The sequence below is a fragment of the Thamnophis sirtalis genome, unplaced genomic scaffold (genome assembly GCF_051295495.1).
Source record: "Thamnophis sirtalis isolate CommonGarterSnake01/CBP01778 unplaced genomic scaffold, rThaSir2_p1.2 scaffold_5, whole genome shotgun sequence".
NCBI lineage: Eukaryota > Metazoa > Chordata > Lepidosauria > Squamata > Natricidae > Thamnophis > Thamnophis sirtalis.
This window is the reverse complement of record NW_028261385.1, coordinates 60,856,432-60,877,558: the sequence shown is the minus strand read 5'-3', so window position 1 is coordinate 60,877,558 and position 21,127 is coordinate 60,856,432. Positions and strand designations below refer to the sequence as shown.

Genomic DNA, 21,127 nt, shown 5'->3' with positions numbered 1-21,127 from the left:
AAGACTTGTGGATTTCAACTCCCAGAATTCTCCAGCCAGCCAAGTTTGAAGACCTCTGCTGGAGGTTAACGTGATTTTTGCAATTACTTTCACTGCTCTGTGCCAGCTTTTAACCAGTCCTTCCCATTGTTCCCAGTTCTCATTCAACGTGGTTATGCTGATTGAGAATGCTTCGTATTGGCAATATACTAGAGTACCTGGCTGAAGAAGACTCCTAGGAAGGTTACTGGGGTATTTGTACCCGAGGCTTGGAGATGCTAGTATAGTGCAATGCGAAAAGACAAACACACCCTGTTCTCTAGGAGGGTACACTTTACTCCCACTCCTAACAAGCTTCCTTCCTTTCCCACATTTTGCAGGACTGAGCACCTGAGTCGACCTTCTGCTGGCCTATCATTGTGGTCTTGGATTTGAAGGGCGAGCATTAACTTGGTCACACTTGTCGCTCCGTCTTCTCAACCGAGACACGCCCCTTCGCGGTGCAATCGGGTCTGGGGAATATTCTTGAGAAGATGCGCGCTTTCCCAACGCTCCTCTAAGTCTGGCTTTCGAGGTCTATTTTTAAAAAACGTCATCTCCATTTATAGCTCAGGCAAATACATTCGCAAGCCTTTAATCCCGCTCATCGGATTCTCTGAGCCCGACGTTCATTTTTCTTTCTCTCCCGCCTACGTGTCTGCCCTCCAGGCGTCGGGGCTTTTATTTTTCTCAGGGCGGTTGTGGGCAGAGATCGGATCCGAGTGACTTCGCCCCGCGCCTCCAGTCGCCTCCCAGGGCGCTTTTGTGAGCGAAGAGCCTCCTTGCAAAGTTAGCAGTAGCGGGGAAAAGGACGGCGCTCATTTTTCCCGCCGTCGGGGGGAAAAGTTGTCCCGTGGATGTTTTGCGAGGGTCGGCGTAAGCAATTCAAGGGCCGTTTGTCCTGCAGCTGACTCCTTCCCTTCCTACGTAGCTCCTCCGGGCGGCCGCTCGTCGCTCGCCCGCCTTCCCGCTCTCAGCATGGTGGATTTGTTCAGCGGGCGGATCCTCGTGAACCTGGACGGCAGCTTCGTGGACCCCGAGCAAGCTTTGGAGAACAAAATCGTGGGCTTGTACTTTTCGGCCGCTTGGTGTTCCCTCTGCAGGGACTTCACCCCCACGCTGTGCGATTTCTATAGCGAATTGGTGGATGTCGTCACAAATCCGGCCCCTTTCCAGATCGTCTTCATCTCGTCCGACCGCAGCCGGGAAGAAATGTCGAGCTTTATGTACAAGATGCACCCGGGCTGGCTGGCCTTGCCCTTCCACGACCCACTTAAGCAGTGAGTAGGGTTGGGGGCGTGCATCCTCCCCCCACATCGGTCGTTTGCTAGAGTTGAACAGGCAACTTTCGGTCAGCTCCTCCGATTTGGCGCCCTTCAGATGGCTCGGTTACATGTCCCATGATTTAAATGTTTTGTTAGGGAGTTATGGGACTTGTAATCGTACGGGTAACCCTCTCTTACAATAGTTCGTTTAGTGGCCGTTCAAAGTTACAACAGCACTGAGGGGAAAGTGATTTATGACCATTTTTCATACTTACGACCATTGCGGCATCCCCATTTGATCACGTGATCAAAATTCAGATGCTTGGCAACAAGACAGACACAGTATTCCTGGATCATGTGATCACCTTTTATGACAAAGTCAATAGGGAAGCCAGGTTCACAATCTTGTTACTGTGATGGTGGCAAATCTTGTCACTAACTTAACAACTGCAATGATTCACTTAAGAACTGTGTCAAGAAAAGTTGTAAAATGGAGCAAAAGCCATTTAACAAATGTGTAGCTTAACAACAGAAAGGTTGGGCTCAATTGTGGTCATTAGTTGAGGACTACTTGTTAAAAACAAATGAGATGCAATCATGAAGGGACTATGGGGAGCTCTAGCCAAGATTCTTTGAATGGTTCCACCACAAATCCGCGAAGCCCTTATCAGCGGAGACATAAGCGCGAAGACTAATTCGCGCCGTTCAAAGTGCTAAGGAAAAACGCGACCCTACCGCGGAGGGCAAATCCGCGCATTCCCAAGCACTCAGTACCCTAAACCTAACCCTAAAACAAACCCTAAAACAAACCCCTAAACCTAATCCTAACCCTTACTTTAATGGAAATCGGCTTTCTGCCGCGGCACCGTTTTAAAGCGCCCTTCTGTTGCCGCGCTGTTGTCGCGGTGGTGATGACGCGCGATGATGACGTTGCAGCTTTAGCGATGCGCTTATGTCTCTGCGGATAAGGGCTTCACGGTTTTGTTGTGCCACGTCTTTGAATGGCTGTCCCAAAGTTGCTTTTTCTAAAAAGCAACTGGACTTGTTTATTTTTCTCTTTGAGAATGTTTCACTTCTCATCCAAGAAGCTTCTTCATTTTAGAACTGATTCTTCAGAATTGAAGAAGCTTCTTGAATATGAAGCAAAAAGTTTTCAAATGAAAAAAAAAAAACCCAAGAAAGTCCAGATGCCTTTTTGAAAAAGCATGATCTGGATGATTGAGAATCTCCTTTGATTTTGAATAGCAAGTTCTGGTCCAGTATTTATTCATCATACCAATTCTTGTATCCCTTCTAGTCATGTACTCCTTCCATACACTTCCTATGCCTACAGCTCTCGGTGCTCTGTAAAGTTTTCCAACAAAAAAAGAGCCCATATTAGGGTATGTTTCTGTCTCGATTGAAGTAGCATTATTATTCAGAAGCAAATAAGTCTGTTGTGGTGCACTCATTTTATCATTTCTTAAATGCCTAACCATTTTTACACATGCATTTGTGATGAATGGCTCCCCATAGTATATGCCAGTGCTGAAAAGAAAGAGAATAAAATATGTGGCTATTGGCCAGAATTTAGTTATCTACTCTTCAGATTTAACTCTTCTGCTGGAAGAAAATAATAGAACAAAATTAAAAAATTGGCACTGAAGAAAGAAGCCAGGATGCCCAAGGCACTTGAACCAGTAATCATCCATTACTTTCAGGCAATCATATAACTCTCACTTAGTCAAGTCATTAACATTAACTCAAATATTTTACACTGCTATGTGGAGAGCTGTTTTGCTGCTAGGTACGACAGAGAGCTTGCAATCAGAAAGATTAATTTTACCCTTGTGCAAAATCTTATGAGAGGTAATAGCTCCTGAACTCCTTTTAGCCTCCAGATTTTACTATAATCTGGGATACATTTTGAAGCTTCACAGCATGGAGATCCACCCTGAAGTGCCTTTATGTGGGTCGTTTGCAAATAAATGGGCATGTAAACAACAGCATGGAATACTGTATTCTTTGGGGCTATAGTTCCCCATTTCTTGCAATGGCCATCATTCTTCATGGGATCACATTTACCAGAATAATAGTTCTTGTCACTTTATAATAGTACACTGATACTTATTTTGGCTGATTTTATATGTAGCACCCAGACTTTCCTTTTCCCACCAGTTTGAATATAGTAAAATGAAGGTTGCCTGAGAAATGATAAGCTTAAAACACAGAACAACTAACTATCTAATGAATTTGGCTGAGGGCTTCTTTAAATTCAGAACCAGATAGCATTCTGATTTGGAAAGCAATGTTCCTATATAGCTCATCAAATTGAAGGCCATGTGTTGGCAATAGTAAAGCAGGACTAAGGCAAAAGTCATTCAAGTGCAAGCTTCCTTTTCTCTTTGTTTTTCTCTATTCTGTCTTTTTTCCCTGCCCACCCATCACGGCACACAGCAAATTGTTTGCAGAAAGACAGATTTGTTTTTTTAAAACATATCCACCATACAAGCAAACATTTATTGATATTGTTCACATTTCCATCATAAATTCAAAGTGCTTTTATACATTCTAAATTGTCAGAATCAGGACTAAATGTTAAATTCCTGTTAAGATGATTTATTGGTCATGCGTCTACACATAAGAATCTGATCCACTAATGATCAGCACTAAAATGGCACTAAATAAGAGTTAAAGCAATTCAAAAGGGGTTGCTTTGTGGAAATGTAATGAATCCCTGCTGATTCATCTATTGACTCCACCCCCTTACTCTACCTGTTCGTCTCCTACATGGATAATTTCTCTGGTGACAAATATCAATGGTACATCAATTTATCAAAATTCTCTTTAACACGAAAATACAGGGTAAATTTCAGTCCTTTCAATCACATGTTTTCCCATTGAGCCACTTGTACATTGTAACCAGTGGTGGGTTTCAAATTTTTTTAAAACCTCTTCTGTAAGTGTGGCCTGCTTTGTGGGAGTGGCTTGCTGGCCATGTTACAGGGTGGGAGTGGCTTGCCGGCCATGTGACTGGGTGGGAGTGGCTTGCCAGCCATGTGACTGGGTGGGAGTGGCCAAGGTGATGTCACTGAATTGTAGGAAAATGATTGACAAGTATATCCTTCTGTTATCAAAACATCTCTTGATTTTATAATCTTGAGAAAATTCTAGTACATCACAGTAATTTAACCATTTATGTTTGTTTATAATTTCTCATCTAAAAAATGCTTCTTGTGTTGGGACTCACAAAGTGTTTATGGGCATGACTTAGATTTGTATTTATTATATACTCTAAAAAATGGTCCACCTGACATAATGGTTTTTGAAATGTACATTAACCTTTATTGTTCATTATTCAGTTGTTAAGTCATGTCCTACTCTTCACGACCCCATGGACCAGAAGGATGTCAGGATCTCCTAACTTACACTGTCTTCTGGAGTTTGCCCAAATTCAGGTTCATTGCCTCAATGATACTATCTCATCATCTCATCCTCTGCCATTCCCTTCCCCTTTTGCCTTCAATCTTTCCCAGTGAATCCTGACTTCTCATTTGGTGGCCAAAGTATTTCAGTTTCAGTATCTGTCCTTCCAAAGAACAGTCAGAATTGATTTCCTTTAGGATTGACTGATTGACTCTTCTTGCAGTCCAATTTCTCTTAAACGTCTTCTCCAACACCGCAATTCAAAAACATCAGTTCTTTAGCATTTAGCCCTCTTATGAGCCATAGTCATACAGTACTACTGGGAAAACCATAACTTTGAATGTATACACTTTTGTTGGCAAGGTGATTGCTCTGCTTTTTAATATGCTGTCTAGATTTGCCATAGCTCTCCTCCCATGAAGCAAGTGTCTTTTAATTTCATGGGTGAAGTCACATGTACAGTGATTTGGAGCTCAAGAAAATAAAATCTGTCACTGCTTCCATTTCTTCCCCTCCTATTTACCAGAAGTGATGGGACTGGATACCATGATCTTAGGTTTTTTAAATGTTGAGACATTAGCTTTGTCATTTTTGACATATTTTTTTTGACATTTTATACCATAGACATTGTCATACCATAGATATCCACCCAAATCTCCTTCCAACTCCAATAGCCTTATACTATTTATTCCCACTCTTATTCAAGTTAAAAGAGCAGATAGCAAAATATAATTTCAAATCCTCTTTCCTTTGCATCTTGAAATACCTTATACATAACTTGGGGTGTTTCCCTGCCATACAAATTTAGATATATCCTTCTGACATTTTTAAATGGTACATCAGTTATCAAAAAAGGGATTGTCTGAAACAAAAATAACATTTTAGGTGAAAGTTTTCATCTTAATCACAGAAATTCTCCCCAACAATGACAATTGTACTTTATCCCATGTAAATATGTCTTTTTTAACTTCATTCCATGTCGTAAAAATAACATACAATTCTCATTTGTCATAATAATACCGAACTATTTTATCTTTTTCTTAATTTTAAAATCTGTTTTATTAACAGAAGAGGAGACAATGGGCAATCTTATCTTGTCCCTTTTTTAAAATCTTAGTTTGGTTAAGTTTTCACATACAGCTATTTATGCTATTTGTGAAATATAAATTGATTTCCTCTCTTTATAACATTATCTCCAAAATTCTCTAAACAAAAAAGTTCACTTTGTCAAGAGCCTTCACTGTGTCGGTGCACTTGTTTTTCATTATGTTGTTCTAAATATTCCAAAACATCCAATAAACTTGGAACATTATCCTTTCTGCCAAAATGGCAATGGGAGGCAATTTTCAGTGCCCAGGTAACAACAGCCGAAAGTAGGCAACAAAAACTAAAAAGATCTTAATCCCTGACTGTATCTGGAACCAGATTTTTAGTGATGTATGCCAGATTGTATTTATGCTAAAAATTATATTGGGATGAGAGGAAACCAACTACTTTAAAACTGAAATAGCCAAGTACAAGTTTAAGCTACCCTATTTTCACGACCAAAAGCCGCACCGGATTAAAAGCCGCAGTATCAATTAACGCTATTTTTTTTAACTTTTTCCACATATAAAGCGCACCGGGTTATAAGCCGCACATTTCCCGACGCTTCTGGACATCGCGAGGAGCGGCACGAGGGTTCTTGGCGCTCCGGGGGGCGCCGAGGGCGGCTGGGAGGGGCGCGCGGCTTGGTTTCTCCTCCCTGGACGTCGCAGCGGCGGCCCCGGGCTCACCGATCTCTGTGTTTTTCGCATCGGGGCATGCTCTTGCAGCGCGCCCCGATGCGAAAGGCACTGGGATCGGTGAGTTTGGGGCTGCTGCTGCGGCGTCCAGGGAGGAGAAACCAAGCCGCGCGCCTCTCCCAGCTGCTTTCGGTGCTTCCTGGAGCGCCGGGAGCCACAGATGTCCAGAAGCGGCTTTTGGGGCTGGTGGGGATTGGATTTCCGGCTCGGTGGCCCCTGTCGCTTCTGGACGTTGTGGGGAGCCGAGGAGAGTGTGGGGGGGAGCGCGCGACGGTTCTTGGCGCTCCGGGAGGCGGGAGAGGCGCGCGGTTTGATTTCTCCTCCCTGGACGTCGCAGCGGCGGCCCCGGGCTCACCGATCTCTGTGTTTTTCGCATCGGGGCGTGCTGCAAGAGCATGCCCCGATGCGAAAAACACGGGGATCGGCGCGCCCGGGGCCGCCGCCGCGACGCCCAGGGAGGAGAAACCAAACCGCGCGCCTCTCCCGCCTCCCGGAGCGCCAAGAACCGCCGCGCGCTCCCCCCCACACTCTCCTCGGCTCCCCACAACGTCCAGAAGCGACAGGGGCCACCGAGCCGGAAATCCAATCCCCACCAGCCCCAAAAGCCGCCTCTGGACATCTATTGCAGTCGCGAGGAGCAAAGCAGCTGGGAGATCTTTTTCCACATATAAAGCGCACCGGGTTATAAGCCGCACTGCCGATTTTGGATCAAAATTTGGGATTTTTAGTGCGGCTTATGGTCGTGAAAATACGGTATGTCAATTTTAAACTGAAGCACAGGCAATGTCATGAGGACATGGCAGAAAAATGCTGTTGGCAAGGCATCTTCATGTTGTTCCCCAGAGTCAAGTGCGGAAATTGTCATTTAGATAAAAACCTACTTGAGCCTCATCAAAAAAATGTGTATAAAATTATTTTAAGTTTTTCAGCTAAAACAATTTATAATCATTATTCAGTAACAATATTGGTCTGTACCCTGTTTCTTTGAAAATAAGACCTCTCTGGAAAATAAGCCCTCCCTGAAAATATTGCAACACAGCAGCAGCCATGAGGTGACCACGCTCACCGCCTCCAGCACCGCAAAAATAATAAAACTCCCTGAAAATGAGGCCAAGTGCTTATTTTGGGTCAAAAGAAAATAAGACCCTATCTTATTTTCGGGGAAACATGATAGTTTCTTGCTAAAGTCAAATCTTGTCCTTCTTTAGATATTAATATGCATTAGCCTCTTTCCAAGTCTCTACCACTCTATTGTAAAATAGAGTTCATTGTGTTTTGTAGAGGCTGCAAAGGTTTATTCTCAAAATACTTTTATTGTAATACAAGCTTGATAATCCATCTGATCCAGGCACTTTTCCTGATTTATTTTTAAACTTTTTTTCTTGTTGTGTTATGTTATGGTCCATTCCTAATTTGTTCCACTGTATTCCACAATTGATTTTTTTTCCTGAGATATTCATCTATTTTCTCCGATGGAACAGTATGTCTTCTATGAAGACCTGGTACTTTAATCTTGGTCCAGTGAAGTCCTGGTCAGTAAAGAACATGTCCTTCAATTTTAACTTATAAAAGAACCTCAGGTAGAACTATGTGTTAACTAGCACTTAATTCACTCCATAGTGAATTAAGTGCTAGTTAAACAGAAACTTTTTGCAAAGATTCAGCAAACCAGCAACCTAGATCAGAGAAACGGAAGTTTGCCAGCAGATGCTAAACCACAGATAAGAATCAACCATGGTAATTGCTGGAAACTGCAGAAGGCCTAGACCACATAGAGGAGGCATTAGTTTGATGAAGAGATGTGGTCGGTAAACAGTTCTGGGAAATATTGCCCATTACTGAGAAGTAGTGTGACATTTAGCTTATAGCTATAGGCAGAATCTGGGCAGGGGTCCAGATCAGTACGCCCAGGAAATGATAAATAACCAATGAGTGAGACTGTAATCTTGTGCTTCTTTGTGCGAAAAGTCTAAAAACTAAAACATAAACATGACTCTTGGGGTCCTTTGCTGAAGTTTATTTAATTGGTCAGCAGAGGGGCACTCTTTGCCCTTGCGCACAAATAAAGCAGAATTCCACTTACCGGTACCTTGATTCTGTGTGAACTACTGTCTCAACAGGTTAATAAAATATTTTTTTGTGTAGCCGTGTCATCCATTAATACATTTCCTTCTTGTCATTTCAATATTTTATTTTATTTTTGTAATTTACATGCTAATTTATCTTGCAGGCCTTCATGGCAGCCATGGGCTTTTGGATGTTTTTTCTTATAGCTCAGAAATATTCTTAAGTCTCAATCAGAAAGATTGGCGGTTCGAGTCCCTAGCGCCGCGTAACAGAGTGAGCTCCCGTTACTTGTCCCAGCTTCCGCCAATCTAGCAGTTTGAAAGCATGTAAAAATGCAAATAGAAAAATAGGAACCACCTTTGGTGGGAAGGTAACAGCGTTCTGTGCTCCTTTGGCAATTTGTCATGCCGGCCACATGACCACAGAGACGTCTTTGGACAGTGCTGGCTCTTCGGCTTTGTAACAGACTTGAGCACTGCTCCCTAGAGTCAGGAACAACTAGCACATATTTACCTATGATTAAGGCTACTTGAGGAACTGTCTCACCCCGCTGGGATTGGCCCTTCCCACTCATGCCAGCAGAGGAGGCATGTTGTGAGTGGAATCAGCTTGATTATTCCCGCTGGTGGGGTCCAGAAGGGGGGCCTTCTCTGCTGTTGCTCCTGCCCTCTGGAACATCTCCCCCCCATGTAAGTTTGGCCCCAGCCCTCCTATCCTTTTGTAAGGGCCTCAAGACCTGGCTCTGCCAGTTGGCTTGGTATCCCAATGGGGGAACAGCACAAATGGAGGTGGTTGATTGACAACCGATTCCACCTTCCTCCACCATGCCACCATGTCATTAGATTTGAATGCCTGGCTTGAATTTATTTATGTTTCAATATACTGTATAGATACATTTTTTTGATTGTAAGCCATCCAGAAGTGTCTTGTGATAAAATGGGCAGCCAATACATTTTATAAATTAATTAATTAATTAAATTGCCTTGCAGAATTTCAGTAATATAGAGACTGAGAAGGTCATTCTCAATTTTTTTTCTTTTTCTTTCCAGGAATTATTCATCATAGGTTTGAAAATACAGTTGCAATCATTATCTTGCTGAAATAATTAATCTGTTTTGAGGTTTAATTTCTTTACTGACTGTTGAACATTAGCTTGAAAACTAAGATAATGTTATGCTAGAACTGCCCCCAAGATGGTTAGATATGCTAAATTAAACCAATAATTCACTGCAAATAAACTGCTGTAAACCTTAGCTTACAATGGAGTAGATATTCACAGATCCACCACGCAGTATTTCATGTAACAGATTTGTGTTGGGCAGCTGTCAATATTTTTTTACCCCTTCAATTTAAATGCAAAATTCATTGTCTCAAGTATGTACAAGAAACACCTGACAAGTCTGAAACATTTTGTAACTCTGATCAAATTAAAACACAAGTTACAGGTGAAATTCGAAAAATTAGAATATCGTGCAAAAGTTCATTTATTTCAGTAATGCAACTTAAAAGGTGAAACTAATAGATGAGATAAGACTCATTACATGCAAAGCAAGATAGTTCAAGCCGTGATGTGTCATAATTGTGATGATTATGGCTTACAGCGCATGAAAACCTCAAATCCACAATCTCAGAAAATTAGAATATTACATGCAATCAATAAAACGAGGATTGTACATAGAACAATATTGGACCTCTGAAAAGTATAAGCATGCATATGTATTCAGTACTTGGTTTGGGCCCCTTTTGCAGCAATTACTGCCTCAATGCAGCGTGGCATGGAAGCTATCAGCCTATGGCACGCCTGAGGTGTTATGGAAGACCAGGATACTTCAACAGCGGCCTTCAGCTCTTCTGCATTGTTTGGTCTCATGTCTCTCATCTTTCTCTTGGCAATGCCCCATAGATTCTCTATGGGGTTCAGGTCAGGCGAGTTTGCTGGCCAATCAAGCACAGTAATCCCATGGTCATTGAACCAGTTTTGGTGCTTTTGGCAGTGTGGGCAGCTGGAAAATGAAGTCAGCATCCCCATAAAGCTCGTCTGCGGAAGAAAGTATGAAGTGTTCCAAAATCTCCTGATAGATGGCTGCATTGACCCTGGACTTAATGAAGCACAGTGGACCAACACCAGCAGATGACATAGCTCCCCAAATCAACGCAGACTGTGGAAACTTCACACTGGACTTCAAGCATCTTGCAGTGTGTGTCTCTCCATTCTTCTTCCATACTCTGGGTCCTTGGTTTCCAAATGAGATGCAAAGGTTGTTCTCATCAGAAAAGAGGACTTTGAACCACTGAGCAACAAACCAGTTCTGTTTTTCTTTAGCCCAGGTAAGGCATTTCTGACGTTGTTTGTTGTTCAGGAACGGCTTGACAAGAGGAATACGACATTTGTGTCGTGGCTCTTGTGCACTGACTCCAGCCTCAGTCCACTCCTTGTGAAAGTCCCCAACACTTTTGAATGGCCTTTTCCTGAAAATCCTCTCCAGACTGCAGTCATCCCTGCTGCTTGTGCACCTTTTTCTTCCACACTTTTCCCTTCCAGATAACTTTCTATTAATGTGCTTTGATACAGCACTTTGGGAACGTCCAATTTCTTTTGCAATTAACTCTTGAGGCTTTCCCTCCTTATGGAGGGTGTCAATGATGGCTTTCTGCACAACTGTCAGGTCAGCAGTCTTTCCTATGATTGTGATTCCTACTGAACCAGAAAGAGACTATTTAAAGGCTCAGGAACCCTTTGCAGGTGTTATGGCTTAATTAGCTGATTAGAGTGGGACACTTTGAGCCTAGAATATTGCACCTTTTCACAATATTCTAATTTTCTGAGATTGTGGATTTGGGGTTTTCATGAGCTGTAAGACATAATCATCACAATTATGACAAATCACGGCTTGAACTATCTTGGTTTGCATGTAATGAGTCTATCTCATCTATTAGTTTCACCTTTTAAGTTGCATTACTGAAATAAATGAACTTTTACACGATATTCAGCACTGAAACCGCTTTGGTCACCCTGACCAATGATCTCTGGCGGGCCAGGAATAGAGGATATTCCTCTATCCTGGTGCTTCTTGACCTCTCAGCGGCCTTCGATACCATCGACCATGGTATCCTTCTGCGACGCCTAGGGGAGGTGGGAGTGAGAGGCATCGTTTTACGGTGGTTCTCCTCTTACCTTTCTGACAGGTCGCAGTCGGTGTTGGTCGGGGGGCAAAGGTCGACCCCTAGGCCCCTCAAATGTTGTGTGCCACAGGGTTCGGTCTTGTCCCCCCTCCTATTTAACATCTACATGAAGCCACTGGGTGAGATCATGCAAAAGCACGGGGTGAAGTACCACCAATATGCGGATGATACTCAATTGTATCTTTCTGCCCCGTGCCAGCTCAGTGTAGCAGCGGACGTGATGTGCCGATGCCTGGAGGCTGTTAGGATCTGGATGGGGGTGAACAAACTTGTGCTCAATCCCGATAAGACTGAGTGGCTTTGGATGCTGCCCCTGAAGGACTGCTTGGACAGTCCATCCTTAACCCTGGGGGGTGAAAATTTACGCCCCTCAGAGAGGGCTCACAATTTGGGAGTCCTCCTGGATTCGCAGCTGAAACTGGAACATCATCTATCGGCTGTGACCAGGGGGACCTTTGTCCAAGTTCGTCTGGTGCGCCAATTGCGGCCCTATTTGGATCGGGAGGCACTTCAAACGGTCACTCATGCCCTTGTCACCTTGAGGCTGGATTATTGCAACGCGCTCTATAGGGGGCTACCTTTGAAAAGTGTTCAGAGACTACAGTTAGTTCAGAATGCGGCCGCGCGAGTGATATTGGGTGCACCGAGGTACACCCATGTTACACCTGTCCTCCGCGAGCTGCACTGGCTACCAATTGGTCTCCGGACACAATTCAAGGTGTTGGTTATCACCTTTAAAGCCCTACATGACTTAGGGCCAGAGAACCTTCGAGACAGCCTGCTGCCACATACCTCCCAGCGGCCAGTAAGATCCCACAGATTGGGCCTCCTTCAGATGCCGTCAGCCAGACAGTGTCGGCTGGCGGACCCTCGGAGGAGAGCCTTCTTTGTGGCTGCTCCAACTCTCTGGAACCAGCTATGCCCGGAGATCCGGACCATACCCACTCTCATGGCCTTCAGGAAAGCTGTAAAAACTTGGCTGTTCCGGCAGGCCTGGGGCTGTTGACCTCACTGTTGAGGTCCAGCCCCGATTAGAATGAATGTATGAGGTGTTGCTGTTTTTAAACTGTTTCTTTTGTTATGTGTTTCGTTATGTGTTTTTTCTCTTTATTTTTGTAAGCCGCCTGGAGTCCTTCGGGATTGGGCGGCATATAAATGTGTCTAATAAATAAATAAATAAATAAATAAATAAATTCTAATTTTTCAAATTTTACCTGTATTTGTGTACAACATTTCAAGTCATATTTGGAGAAACACAGGTGAAATAGCATCTTTCTAATCATTAAGGACTCAGGTGGATTGATTATGCTTTCAAAATCAGTTATAGACAAATGTCACAATTATGGACAAATGATGATAGGCAGGGGTGAAATTCAGCAGGTTCTGACAGTTTCTGGAGAACTGGTAGTGGAAATTTTGAGTAGTTCGGAGAACCGGTAAATGCCACCTCTGGCTGACCCCAGTGGGGAGGGAATGGGGATTTTGCGGTATCCTTCCCCTGCCATGCCCACCAAGCCACACCCACAGAATTGGTAGTAAAGAAAATTGAATTTCACCACTGATGACAGGCCTAATTGTTCATTTACTTATATACTCATAGTATAGCCAATTTTTCTCTCTTTTTTTACAGTGAATTGAAGAAGAAATACAACATAACAGCCATTCCCAAACTTGTGATTGTTAAACAAACTGGAGAAGTAATTACCGATAAAGGGAGAAAGCAGATCCGTGAGAGAGGGCTCAACTGCTTTCAAAACTGGCTTGAGGGGGCTGATGTCTTTCAGAATTTTTGTACCTGAACCAAAATAGTATTTTCAGACTTCAACAAAACAATATCTTTGCTATCTGCAACTAGACTTAGAGGAGAAATTACATTCTCCTTTTTTAATGTTTGACTTGCTTAATTCTGAATCCTATATGACTGGAATAATTAGACATAGTGTATCTGAGTCTTTCATAGTTCTCCCTTCTATATTACTGCTATTTATACTTTTATTACATAGAAGAGACAAAAGTAGTCTTAATATTATTGAATTGATAAATTTGATTGATAATTTATTGCTAAGTTATTTAATGTTTATATTTAGCTCTTTAAAAGAGTGCTCTCTTAAATCTATGCAAGCACATCATCTTTGCAAAGATAAAAAATTATAAATAAAATATAATTCTTGAAAATGCAATCTTTTTGCATGTGGATTTAAAATGTATATACTAGTATAATAAAATTAGTTTTAATAAATTTATAATTTGTCTTTGCTTTTTGTGCAACAAACTATTGAAAAGTTCTTTGTCTAATGCTGTTATTTGCTTAAGCTTAATGTTTGGGGTACAACTACTCTGGATCATAAAATCAGCTGCATTGTTCTATTTGCAAGATTTCTATTCCTTTAACCAACTGGGATTGAAGACACTTCACCAAACTATCTACATCAGCGTTTCTCAACATTGGCCACTTGAAAACGTAAGGACATCAGGTTCCAGAATTCCCCAGCCTGCATGAGAAACACTGTTCTATATTTATTGGATTAGTTTATCTCTTCAAGGCTGAGTGATTATTGACTAGCTTAAGGAAGACTGTACTGATGTTTGTATTGATGAAATTCAGGGAGATGGTAGCTTCTAGGTAACCTTGATTAATATGGAAAAGTTAATAGGGTTAGATTTGCTTGTTTTTCACTTGTAGTTGGGATAGTCTGGGACAGGGGTCAGCAACCCACGGCTCTGGGGCCACATGTGGCTCTTTTATCCCACTGCTGCGGCTCCCTATTGCCGGTCGGTTCCACAATTGATAGGGCTTTCAGTTTGGACAGGTAGAGAAAAAAAGGATGTCGCACTAGTAGGAGACTCTATGGTGGGGGAACCGGACTTCCAGTCGGCTCCAAAATTGAATGTGGGGCTTCTGTTTAGCTCTTTGAGTGTTTAAGGTTGCCAACCCCTGGTCTGGGGCAATGACAATAGGTTAAAAAGTAAGGGTATCGCTACAAAGTGCAAATTTAGCCATTTTTTTTAATATGTAGAAGTTAAAACTTCTACTGGAAAAAAAAAATAGCTAGAAGCATATAGAAGTTTGTTTCCAGTATATTTAACTTGGGAAGGAATGAGAAAACTTTGAAACATTGAGAGCCTCACACAGTGCTGTGTGTACTTTGGCTCACAAAAAGCTTGACCTACTAGGATGAAAGATTTGTATTTTTTTTTCTTTTGACAACCTTTATATTACCAACTGTTTTTAAATGCCTCTTGGTTTCAAAAGTGGTGTGTTGTACAGCATCTGGGACCACTGACCAATCAAAAAAGAAAAGACAATCTAAAATCTTTATTTGACTCCTAAAAGTAATTTTATAAACTCTGTGGCGCTGATGTGTGTCAAAGTCTTGCATCACAAAAATAACGTGAAAGATCCCATAGATTTCTAGACCTGTGATACTGTCAGCCTTGAAGGGCAAACCAGATGAAATAGGTCCATGTTGGCGAACCTATGGCACCCGTGCCCAAAGAGGGACGGGGAGTCATGTCGCCTAGCACGCGTGGCATCCCCTGTTCCTCTTCAGGGTTTCTGGCATGCATGTGTGTGCGACTATCAGCTGGCTGTCATGCGTGCAGTAGTGCCGGAAACTGGAAGCTGGTCTTCCATTTTCTGGGGTGAGCATACATGCCAAGCCAGCTGTTTGTTGCGTGTGTGTTCTGGAAACCGGAAGTCATTTTCCTGTGCGCGTATGCCCCCTGAGCAGCTCCCTTTTTGGCACTCTGCTGAAAAGGTTCACCGTCACTGAACTAGGTAATTCTACTTTATTACAAAGCTACATTAAAAGAATTTTGCAAATCTGACAGTACAATGCTCCCTGTTAGGTAAGCTCCCTGTTGGGAGAGCGAATACGTTCAGCGAAGCGTTGTGAGTTGCGTTGGAGAACGCACAAACCAGCAGAGACACTGCAGTTTAAATAGGCTTTTACTTTTGTGGAAATAGAGGTATCAGAGTCCATCAAACAGTCCAAGTCATACACGGATAAGACAGTCAGTCATCAATGTCTTTCAGTTAAGGGATAATCCAAATAACATAGTCCAGTAACATAAAATCAGTCCGGTACACAAGTTTGCTAACAGTTGCAAAACTTACAATAGCTCACGGCACTTCCAGATCAGCCCAGCATCTAACAAGCAGAGAGCTAACAGTCATTCTGGCTCCCTCTTATGGCCGATTGAGGAAAACAGCACCCAATCACATTTTACAGTATGCTTTAAAGAAATAGGTACAACATTGTTACATGATTTATATATTGCCAACCCAACCGTTAGAATTATATTCCTAACACTCCCCACCCCCCTTTACAGCCCAGGAAACTAGAGAGACTTTCTTCTGAGTCTCTTGCCCCATTCGCTATCCAGTTGCAGGCTAGGCTAGCTCTTAATATGACCATTCCCTTGGCAGCATCTCTGCCAAGTCTCCTAAAGTCTTTCTCTCATACCCTTATAGATACCTTATCTGAGATAAAATAATAATGTTTCCTTTGGGTTAAGTCCATATCTATCTTTCTTTGGCCACTTTGTTGGAGCGGTTTGCAATTGCTTAATTCTGAGATTTATATCTGTATCTACATGTGTGTGTTTTAATTTCCATACTAGCTAAAATCCTGATGCTTTCACATTGAAATCCAGCTCTGTTTAGTTTTTTGAGATCAGCCAAGGTTAAGTAGGGGTTTTCGGTTTTTACTAATTCTACCCCAAACAAAATAACGGTAAAGAAAAATAAATGAATACACAATAGGAAGCCAGAGCAGCAGAAACAGAATTTAATGCTAAATATTTAGATGACCATATTGGAATGCTAAAAATGCAAGGTTTTACAGAATCTGCAAAATTCAACATGATTAATTATACCATTTTCCATGTGATTGATAGATATCCCTAATTAACATAAAACCAAGACTCTGGTATTGTCAGACGCAAGAACCAGAAATACTGGTGGATAGACTCAAGTGAATATTTAATTATTGTTCACTTATATTATAAAAATCTAGACAGATTAGTTGCCTTCCTTTGGGAAATGGCAGATTCAGACCTAGGGATATGACTTCAGACACTTTCTCCCCTGAACAGATTCTTAAACTGTCTCTTTACCCCTTCCCCTTCAACAGTGGTTGTACCATAAATACTAGTACATCTGTCTTGCTTCTGGTTTCAAATTCGCAGACAGAATTGTTATAGACATTAACAGTTTGCTCAAGATCAAGGAGATTACAGCTGACAAGGAATGCAAATTAAAACAGTCTTTGAAAAGAGAAGCTTGTCTGAGTGGTTTTGCGTTTAGTGGCAGCACATAGAAGAATAATCAAAACCCAGTTTTCCAAGAGTCAGGTCAGGACTGTCATCTAGTCCAAAGGTCAGATTTTCACATCAAAAAACCACATGTATATTACCCCAGAACCAGAGATCAGATAGTTGGTTCCATCAAAATATCATTGTCTCTCAATTGAATCATGGGTCAGAGCTGCCTGTTAAACAGGCTGCAGCCAACTGCTTTTAATCAAGAGATTTACTCCCTTGTTTGGCAAGCAATCTTATAGAATGTCTTCTATAAGACTGCCTTCACTTTATTTGCCATTTGAGGGAAGGGTAGAGGCCTGACATCATTCTCTGGCTGCTCCAGCTATTCAGGTGACATCTGTTTGATCAACCTCAGGTGACTCTTTGATTTGTGTTTCTTGAGGCTGGCATTCCACAGGTTCTGCCCATGAGTATAACAGATTTCTCAGGTCCAATTTTGCTCATGGCTTGAATGAACTGCCTGCAAGATTCAGAATTATTTCTTCTGGCTTGAATTCATCTTATATGTAATGCATAACAGTTCCCTATTCCTGCCAAAACAATAGCAGTCAAGATATGAGAACTCAAAAACTGAAACTGATTACATTAGAGAATCACTGCCACATTATGTATTCAGTGTGGGAATTACACAAGCTCTATGCTTACTACAATATATATGTGCACAATGACTTCAATTTATGATCCCACTCCTAATCAATCAGGAATATCTAAAAAAGGGGTCCAAAATCAAAATGGTAGCCTTCACTGCAATTGAAGCTGCTAAAACCATCTTGATTTTTTTTATCCTAGTTGGATGTCACTGATATCCATAGAAAACTCAACATGGCTAACAGCAGTCAGGAAATGTACAAATTGAATTGAAATATAAAAAAGGAGTTTTTGAAAAGTTTAAGTTAAAAGCTGTGAAATTTTAGGAAAAAACAGAGCATTATTTTAAAAAGTTTGTTTCTTCATGCACTGTGAATGGAAGCACTCCATTGCTTGCTTTATATGTGTGAATCTAAATAAATCTTCTGCCAGTCTAGCAGTTTGAAAGCATGTAAAAATGCAACTGAAAAATAGGAAACACCTTTGGTGGGAAGGTAACAGCATTCCGTGCGCTTTTGGCATTTAGTCATGCAGCCACATGACCATGGAGATGACTTTGGATAGTGCTGGCTCTTCAGCTTTGAAACAGAGATGAGCACTGCCCCCTAGAGTCGGGAACAACTAGCACATATGTACAAGGCGAACCTTTACCTTTATACACATAAATACATAAATACACCCAGACAAACACCCATTTTTAGGTAATACTCACTGGCTTATCTTACTTGCAGGACAATAACTAACAAGCTTTGATTGTTAAAAATGGTTAATTTATAAAGATGTTTGAACTAAGAGTTAAAGCTGATGTTTTCCCTCATTTTGTGGGGCGCTGCAGCTCCTTGGCTTGTCAAACTAAAGACAAATATACCACTGACTGAGGGAAAAATTTATTACAGTTCTCTTTCTCCTTGTTTTACTATACAAGATATATATATATCAAATGACTTGGATATAAAACACGTTTGATTATTATTTTTGGCTTTTAAAAAATGACAAATGCTTTTCTGAGCAGACATAAACGGAGAGGTTGGAGAGGTTGCTATGGAAAATAGCCAGTCCCATAAATTAAAGCATATTACAGTGTTCTAACAACATGTATATATCAAATAATCTGAAAAGGTAGTTTTTATCTTTTGCTAAATTCTGGGGCACCCAAAGGACATGGTGAGACCATAGAAAATCAGTTTTTTTTATTGGGACATAAACAGAGTTTATTTCCCACCATTTTAAATACAGCAATTCACATAAATTCTTGAGATCAAACTATAGAAAGAGAATCTAAGCATGAAGCTGTCAAGACATATAAAAGGCTGAAAAGATAAATTGTAGGGTAATCTGTGCATTATATTCATAACTGTAGCCACAGAACTTGTAATGTAACAGACTAAAAGACCTAACAAGACACTAAAAGAGAACAGCTGCATTCAATAAAACTGCAAAAATGCTTCACAAATTAAATTTTTTATAAAACTCAGGGTTTGTTTGTTTTTTTTTTAAAAAAACCCGCTGGTATATGAATGGTAGTACAGCAGATGTTGCATAAGATTAGACTGAGCTTTGGGGATTGATGCCATTGTAATTCAGCACATCTGGAAAGCATCAAGTTGCAAAAGGCAAGATTATACTTATGGCATATATACAGCCATATGGAACCAAACCCAGATCACAGCACGTTCACCAGAGAAACAAAGTTATGGAGCCTTATGATACTCTGCTCATTTAAGGAATTATCCTGAATGCTGAGCTTCTCTGAGAACTCAGCCTTCAGGGCAAAATTCTCATACTTTGTGTCTTGTGTCATTTTAAGGAGACTTTGCAACTTCTTAAAAATGACAAATGTATTTGTGTAACCTTGTCCAAGTTCACAGCTAGCGTTCACATACAAAGTGTGGAAGAAGGCTCAGAGCAAGTTTGACATTGTTTCCATTTTGTATGCCCAAGCTTGATTAGGTTTTTAAAAACATATGCAACCACAACACCACAGCACAACATTGTGTGTGACTGCCCAGGAGAGCTTCCTGAATCAGTTCAGCCCAAATTTGACTGATGCACAGAATCAAAACTGCCTTCAAGAGATTGTTCCTAGGGTTAGTTTAAAAAACACAATATATTGCGGAGTTCTTTCTTTCTCTTCTTAGTAGATTTTTTTTTATGGTAAGAAAAAAGTTGGAAACATGAAAAATAGATGGCTTTGGCTAAGTTGAGAAAAAGTTTGCATTAGGCAGGCAGGCAGATATCATTAGTATTGTCTGCTATCTACACTTCCTGCAGTATTACACATTTGAAAACTGCTGATGAATACTCTCAGACATACATAGAACAATGCTGCGTTAAGGTAAATATAGGCAATATGAAATTTTATTAGGAAACCAACTAGAACCATTTGAACCTCCTATTTTATATGTACTTAGAAACACAGTTGCTATAAAAATGTAGATCAGATTTGTGGACTATTTTGCCTTGTTGTGTTAAGAAATCTGACTGCTGAGAGCCTGTGGACAATTGTTTGTTTGTAGTTACTTATCTACAAAGTTTTCACCAGAGACATTTCCTTCGAGGAACACAAAACAAATGACTTTAATCCCACTAGGCAGGACCTTTAAAAAGCAATTGCTTCTTTGGGCCAAGGTAAAGCACATCTCCAGGTCAAAACAATAAACAGCCTCAAAGGATCCTTGTTTCGTTGGGGTTTTTTTTCCTAAGGATTTTTAGTCCCCTATTTTTCCCAGGGGTGGTATTGCTGTCCTAACCTGCACTGAAGCTCACTTTATGTAGCTGATCTAAGAGAGAACCTGCTTTGGATTCAGATCAGAATGTTGTCCCTCTGTGGAGTTGCGAGGACTAGGCATGAGTATTGCAAAAAGGATACCAAAATGCAATGTTCTTCATAGCACTTTGAGTTTACAGATCTCTTTTTGGGGGGAGATTCTCAGCCATCTTGGGTAGCGGCATACCAATAAAATTTGCTCCTCTGATACTTCTAGTGCTGGTCTATATCATGGTGGGCCAGAGGGGCCATCTGGAGCTCAGATGGTGGTAACAGTGGTAACGACAGTGGCACCACAAGGGAGATGCTTTGCTTGTAGTAATCCTGCATAACCAAACCAAGTGTGCTGAGCAATCATTGTCAAGGGAAAATCACCATCTAAAGCAAAACATACAACGGAAAAAGATATTTGCTTTCAAAACTGAAGCAGTGAAATCACAGATAGAAAAAATTTAAAATGTGTTATGTTTGGTTCCAGATTTCAGATGATCTTGAAAGTCTTTCACACAGATCTCTTTTTTTGATGGGGGGGGGGGGAGATTCTCAGCCATCTTGCGTAGTGGCATACCAATCAAATTTGTTGCTCTGATTCTTCTAGTGCTGGTTTATATAATGGCCTGGTGGGGCAAGAAGAGACCATCTGGAGCTCAGACTGAACAGTGGTGAGGACAGTGGCACCACAAGGGAGCTACTCCACTTGTAGTAATCCTGCATAACCAACAGGA

At 41.4% G+C, this 21,127-nt stretch overlaps 1 protein-coding gene across 1 annotated transcript; it reads left to right on the top strand.

Moving 5' to 3' along the window:
- The first annotated feature begins 486 nt into the window (after positions 1-486).
- On the top strand, positions 487-13,867 carry NXNL2 (nucleoredoxin like 2). Its single transcript, XM_014059574.2, has 2 exons — positions 487-1,298; positions 13,353-13,867. The coding sequence occupies exons 1-2, from the start codon at positions 997-999 to the stop codon at positions 13,519-13,521; spliced, it is 471 nt and encodes a 156-aa protein (XP_013915049.2). The 5' UTR covers positions 487-996; the 3' UTR covers positions 13,522-13,867.
- The last annotated feature ends 7,260 nt before the right edge of the window (positions 13,868-21,127 follow it).

Bases quoted from the DNA above. Each gene is read 5' to 3' on its own strand.
- NXNL2 (XM_014059574.2), top strand. From the start codon at position 997: ATGGTGGATTTGTTCAGCGGGCGGATCCTCGTGAACCTGGACGGCAGC. The intron at 1,299-13,352 runs GTGAGTAGGGTT...CTTTTTTTACAG, and splicing joins TTCCACGACCCACTTAAGCA to TGAATTGAAGAAGAAATACA.